Source organism: Chiloscyllium plagiosum, chromosome 24, assembly GCF_004010195.1.
Source record: "Chiloscyllium plagiosum isolate BGI_BamShark_2017 chromosome 24, ASM401019v2, whole genome shotgun sequence".
NCBI lineage: Eukaryota > Metazoa > Chordata > Chondrichthyes > Orectolobiformes > Hemiscylliidae > Chiloscyllium > Chiloscyllium plagiosum.
The window spans coordinates 3133025-3140103 of NC_057733.1; the positions used below are offsets into that span (position 1 = coordinate 3133025).

The following is a 7079-nucleotide window of genomic DNA, read 5'->3' on the forward strand; positions in this document are numbered from 1 at the left end:
CTGGGACCTCTGTGTTCATGGTCTACATCAGTGATTTGGAGGAAAACATAGCTTGTCTAATTAGTAAGTTTGAGGCTGTTATAAAGATTGGTGGTGATGCAGATAATGAGGAGGATTGTCAGAGCATACAGTATAGATCAGTTGGAGTAATGGGCAGGAAAATGGTAGATGGACTTTAGTCCAGACAAATGTAAGATGATGCAGTTTGGAAGATCATAGACTGAATGGCAGAACCCTTAAGAGTATTGATGTGCAGAGGGTGTGCAGGTCCACAGATCACTGCAGCTCAGGTAGGTAAGGTAGTAAAAAAAGGCCTATGGTATGCTTGCCTTCATTGAAGGGGCATCTAGTATAAGGATAGGCAAATTACGCTGCAGCTTCATAAAACTTTAGTTAAGCCACACTTGGAATATTGCGTACAGTTCTGGTCACCACACTACCAGAAGGACGTGGATGCTTTGGAGATGGTACAGGAAAGGTTTATCAGGATGTCGCCTGGTATGGGGGATTTTAGCTATGAAGGTTTTCTTTCAGTGGAATGCAGGAGGTTGAGGGGCGACCTAATAGAAGTTTATAAGATTGTGAATGGCATGAATAGAGTGGAAAATATGAGGCTTTTTCTAAGGTGGACTGGTCAATTAGAAGGGAACACAGGTTCAAGGTGCGAGGGGGAAAGTCTAAAAGTGATGTTCAAGGCAAAGCATGGAGAGTGTCTGGAATGCTGTGCTAGAGGTGGTAGTGGAAGCAGACACAATAGCAGCATTCAAGAAACACCTGGAAGAATATATGAATAGGAAGAGATTAGAGGGTTACGGATCCTGTAAGTGAGCAGTTTTAGTATGGAAGGGCAAAATGTGTCAGCATAGGCTTGGAGGGCTGAAGGGCCTGTTCCTCTGCTGTCATGTTCTTTGTCCTTTGTGATGTACTTTGCAAGAAGTAGCAAGACAATAGGAAGCTTAGAGGAACTGAGGAATCTAGGGGTACTTGTCCACAAATTCCTGAAGGTGGCAAAACAGTTTAATAGGGTATTTAAGATGGCACAAGGGATGCCTGCGTTATCAGTCAAGGTATAGATTATAAAAGCAGGGAGTTTATGTTGGAGTTGTAGCTGGAATACTGTATCGGAAGGATTTAACTGCACTGTGGTGAGTGCAGAGGAGATTGACCAGGATGCTAAACTAAAACAAAGTACTGCGGATGTTGGATACCTGAAACAGAAATTGCTGGAGAGACTCAGCAGATCTGGAAGCATCTGTGGAGAGAAAGCAGACTTAACACTCTGAAGAAGGGTCTTTGGACTCAAAACATTAACTCTAGTTTCTCTCTTCACAGATGTTGCTAGACCTGCTGAGCTTCTCCAGCAATTTCTGCTTTTGTTTCACCCGACTGTTGCCTGAGGTGGAGTATTTCAGCGATGAAGAGAGGCTGGATAAGCTCAGGTTGTTTCCTTTGGGACAGAGAGGATGAGGGGGTCCTGATAGAGGGGTATAAAATGATGAGGGGTTTGGACAAGATCAATAGAATATATAACTCTGTTCCCCTTGGTTGAAAGATCAATGACACCGAGACATCATTTTTAAAGTGAAAAAGCAGGAGATTCAGAGGGGATTTGAGGAAAAGCTTTTTCACCCCAGAGAGTGGTGGAGGTCTAGTACTTAGATGAGCACTTGAAGTGTCATAACATGTGAGGCTATAGATCTAGTGTGGGAAAGTGGGACTGGTGTTTGCGGTACAGACTCAATGGGTCAAAGGGCCTCATCTTGTACCGTAGGATTCTGTGCTAGATTATGATTAATCTGTATCTCAACTTGTTACCTGTCACAACCCTCATACTCTGACCCAACACACATCTCCAGTTCCAATTGATTCCCAACATGCCGAGCCTTTTGTGGGGGGTGGGGTGGGGGGAGAAAGAGTTCCAGATTTCTAATGTTCACATCGTAATGACATCCTTCCAGACATCACCTTTATTAAATTGCTTATTAAATGTCTGACAGCCAATTCATAAAGGAGGAGTCCAGCAATCCATTTTTACTCAGTTTAGTATTTAGTCAGAAAGCGAAACATTGTAAATATATAACTCTGTGACAGAAGTCCTTTGGAATACTGTGCAGTGCCCTTCCTGAGGGCCGGAGTCCTGAGCTGAAGTCCCACATCAGGAGTTGGCTGGCAAGTGTTAACGTGGCCACTCAGGCTGACTATCCATTTGTAAATCATTTCAACAGAACAGTGGCAGGTGGTAAAAGCAGGAGAGATTCCTAGTCACCCATGTGATGGAAGAAAAGTTGGAGCCTTGACCATCACAATCTAACCTACGGGATGAATGTACAAGTGTATGTTGTCATAGCAACCCAATGCCTTATAATGCAAGTTGGTGTCAACAACATGGGGATTGCACTGTAATCCATTTGGGGTGGATTCAGGACCTATCTTTTTCCCAGCAGAGAACTCAATGTGAATAAATGACTCTTTACATGTTAATTTACTTATTCTTGCAGGTTCAAGTCCCACCTGCTCCAGTGATATGTAATAACATCTCTGAACAAGTTGATTAGAAATATCTAAAATGCTTCCTTGTTCTGGACTTGCCAGGAAAATAGCTTTTCTGGGCCGTCAAATCCTTTCATAATATTGAACTCGTGAATCCGATCGCTTCTCCATTTTTAAAAAATTCGAACAAGTGGAGACGCAATTTCAGCAGTCTGTCCACTGAGCGAGTTAACAGTTTGGAAACTTCACATAAACTCTATTTCCAAATGTTGTAGCACAGGGCTTTTTGTTTCTTGCATGGGGTGTGGGCATTACGAACAATAACTACATTTGATGCCCAATCCAAATTTTTCAAACACTGAGCAGCTTGCGAGGGCTATTTAAGAAGGCAATTAAGAGTCGATCACAAACAATAGATCTGGAGTCATATGAAGGCCAGACGAGGTAAGGACAGCAGATTTCTTCCCTGAAGGGTACTAGTGAGCCTCATGGGTTTTTACAGCAGTTAGCAAAGATCACCATTAGGCAAGCATTTTAATTCCAGATCTTATTGAATTCAAATTTCCCAATCCTACCAGGCAAGGATTCAAACCCATACCTGGAGAAAATTAACCTCTGGGTTCTAGATGACTAATGCAGTGATATCACCACCACTTCCCCACCTCCTCAGTGTCCTCTGACTGGGCGTGCAGTACACAAGGTAATGCAGTTCCAATAAATTTTCATTATTAATTATATCAGAAAACCTGTGAAGTTTTGTTAATAAACCTGCCACTTGTCACAGTTTGTACAAGAGTGAGATCTTTATGACGTACCCCAGAGGAGTTTGTAGCAGGTTTTACAATGAGAAAGCTATTTAATTGTGTAACAGGCTGGCAGCAATAAAGGATCTTGAACCCTCTGTGTACTCCCTGGTACAAACATGTGGAGTCAGATTCTCAGTCCCAGCATGGAGCCACTCCGACCAGGAATGTAGGCTGAAAGGCTTTTGCCTGAAACGTCGATTTCGAAGCTCCTTGGATGCTGCCTGAACTGCTGTGCTCTTCCACTAATCCAGGCTGGGAATTCTAGCCCAACACAAGGCTTTGGTACTGGAAATGTGATTGTGCCAACTGATTTGTGAGAGATCCAGTACATCCAAATTAGACACATGTTTAGAAGTCTGACTCAGTGCTACTGAATAACATTGGACTATTGGTGGGGACAGGTCTGTCCCTGTATAACACGGGGGTACAGTACTGGTGGGGACAGGTCTGTCCCTGTATAACACGGGGGTACAGTACTGGTGGGACAGGTCTGTCCCTGTATAACACTGGGGTACAGTACTGGTGGGGACAGATCTGTCGCTGTATAACACTGGGGTACAGTACTTGTGGGGACAGGTCTGTCGCTGTATAACACTGGGGTACAGTACTGGGGTACAGTACAGTACCTGTCATTTTAGAACACTGGGCTATGGTACTGGTGGGGTTTACTTGTCAATACTCACTGTAAATCCACCCATAGGTTGTTCATCCCATTCCTTGTGATGTTTGTGCATCACTTGAACAGCTGTGACATACACCTAGTTTGGTCAGATTCCACCCCCTCCACCAACAGCCTTCAACCCACACACTGCCTCAGGGAAGATTAATAACTCCCAGAGCTGAGAGATCTGTTCACTGCCAACTTGTTTAAGGTTGGGCCTGTGCTTTTCACAGACCACATTGTTCACAAACAGCCATAAACATAAATTCTTAACAGATGGTCCTTATTGTATTTTATACACACAACGATCCCTGTGTCAGGACCCAATGATCATCATCCTCTGTTGTTGTTTGTGGTGGTGGATTAATAGTTGAAACAAAGGAACAGCCTGCATTCCAAAGCTGCTTTAATGACCATTGAACACCCCTCAGCCAATTAAATACACCTGAAATATCGTTGGTATGATTGTGTGAGAAAAATTGTGACCATTTTAAACACAGCAAGCTTCCAAAACCCACAGTGGGGTTAATGCCAAAGTAGATACTAATTGAATGATGTTGATTGATGGGTGCAATTAGCCAAGACACCAGGAGAACTCCCCTGCTGTCAACTTACTTCAGAGTGTTTTATATCCATCTGTGAGGGCAGCCAGGGGCCTGGTTTAACATCCCATTCGGAAAAATAAGATAGTGCAGCCTAGACTAGGTCCCAGTCCAGGTCTGTGCTCACTTCAAGGTACCTTTTACAGTCAGTACACAGGCTCACACCAGGCCTCAACCTTACAGCTCATTGTACAGCCAGCTCATCGTGAGCACATTCTCATGATTGTAAAAGAGAGTTGTGTCAGATTTATTGTTGCTGGATCTCTTATTCCTTGGTTGACTTATTAACTGAAACATTCTGGATCATTCCTGATGAAGGGCTTTTGCCCGAAACGTCGATTTTGCCTGTCCTCGGATGCTGCCTGAATTGCTGTGCTCTTCCTGCACCACTAATCCAGATTCTGGATCATGAACCCATTCTCAGTATGAAAAGTGAATCCTTTAATTGTTGACATGTCCGTCACCTGTTCCGCTCTGTTTTGCCTGCTGTGTAACTTGCTCGGTACTTTTACTTCTGTTTAGGAGGCGATGCCACGAAATCCAGAAAGGAGGAGGAAACCATCCAGTCTCTCATCAGCAAGTCACTGGGTCCCAAGCCCTGATTGGGTGAGTAGCCAATGGACTCCGAACCCTGATTGGCCAATGAACATGGAGTCCTGACTGGGCGAGTGGGCACTGGGCCCTGACTGGGTGAGTGGACAGTGGGCACTGGGCCCTGACTGGGCGAGTGGGCACTGGGCCCTGACTGGGCGAGTTGCCAGTGGGCACTGGGTCCTGACTGGGTGAGTGGGCACTGGGCCCTGACTGGGCGAGTGGTCAGTGGGCACTGGGCCCTGACTGGGTGAGTGGTCAGTGGGCACTGGGCCCTGACTGGGTGAGTGGCCAGTGGGCACTAGTGGGCACTGGGCCCTGACTGGGTGAGTGGCCAGTGGGCACTGGGCCCTGACTGGGTGAGTGGGCACTGGGCCCTGACTGGGTGAGTGGCCAGTGGGCACTGGGTCCTGACTGGGTGAGTGGCCAATGGGCACTGGGTCCTGACTGGGTGAGTGGCCAGTGGGCACTGGGCCCTGACTGGGCGAGTGCGGACTGGGCCCTGACTGGGCAAGTGGCCAGTGGGCACTGGGCCCTGACTGGGCAAATGGGCACTGGGCCCTGACTGGGCGAGTGGCCAGTGGGCACTGGGCCCTGACTGGGTGAGTGGCCGGTGGGCGCTGGGCCCTGACTGGGCGAGTGGCCGGTGGGCACTGGGCCCTGACTGGGCGAGTGGCCAGTGGCCAGTGGGGCACTGGGCCCTGACTGGGCGAGTGGCCAGTGGGCACTGGGCCCCGACTGGGCGAGTGGCCAGTGCGCTCTCTGCTCTTACTGAACTGCTTATGGACTATTCCATTGTGAGGGAGTGTCTTGGAGAAGTTGCTGTCTTGTACTCTCCCAAATTCCCCATGACCACACTTTCAGTGAGTCACTGACCAGCCGTCAGGTCATGACCCCCCTAACTGACCCACTCCTCTGAGAAGTCCTGGTGGTGGCCAACTGACGCATCTCTGATTGTTTTCCTTGATGTAAACTTACATTTCAACACGTGGTCATGATTCAACCTGTGACCTCTTTGCTCCGTCTGGCTCAGTACAGTAGAATTATGTTCAGTGAATGTTTACAATGAGGGACTTCCCCATTTTACATACAGCCCAGGCCGAGAGGATATCACTGATGGAATTTCCTAGTCCTGTCATCGATGGAGCTGAGTTAGAGCAAAAGATGGGAGGGAGTGAGGGGATGCAGGACAAAGTTTGTCCTCTGCAGTAAGAGAGAGTGTTTACACAGTGAGGAAGTGAATCTCACATCCCAGAAATGTTCCAGGTGATCGTTAAAACTGTTCCCGAATCTATCCAGTGAGCCCAAACCCTGTGTGAGTATTGAACATGACTGTGATCCTGCCAGGTACACTCATTGCCTGAGCTCATCTGTGAAGCCTGGGCACTAGATGCAGCTGTCAAGACAGTGGATTTCTCTGAGCCTGTGTTAGCACCAGGGATCCGGAAGGCAGGGATCAGGTTGCTGTGTGGCTGGCTTTAATCTGTGGCTTCGGTTTAGGGTCTGCATGATCACAGTTTCTATAACATTCTCTTTAACATATGTCCTGTGGGCTGGTAGTCAGTGAGTGATACTTACCTAACACAGTGCTGTTTGTTAATAATTTACTTGCTTAATGAGTCACTGGGCTTGATTGCTCTTTTTGTTGGAACTACATGATTCCAACAGGAAAGTCTGCACCATCGTTTGGTAAATCAGAGTTTCCAGAGACGGTAAATACCATTTGACTTGAGAGACTAATTTTGTATACCACCCCGTCATAACCTCGCCAGCTCCTCATTATCCCTCTATCACCTCCCCATATCCCTTACCCTCATACACACAATTCCACATATTACTCTCCCTCACCCACCTTCCTCCTCATATCTCTTGCCCTCATCTATCCATCTTACCTTCCATTACCCCCCTCACCATATCCCTCATTGGCCA

The 7079-nt window shown here is 46.9% G+C and overlaps 1 protein-coding gene across 3 annotated transcripts in view; it reads left to right on the forward strand.

Annotated features, from left to right (window-relative positions):
• Positions 1 to 7079, forward strand: part of LOC122561967 (protein HID1-like) — a 114646-nt gene that overhangs the window by 91000 nt on the left and 16567 nt on the right. For all 3 annotated transcript variants that reach the window (XM_043714309.1, XM_043714310.1, XM_043714311.1), the window contains one exon: positions 5082 to 5165. In XM_043714309.1, coding sequence (XP_043570244.1) covers positions 5082 to 5165 — 84 coding nt within the window. The remainder of the gene's footprint in view (positions 1 to 5081; positions 5166 to 7079) is intronic.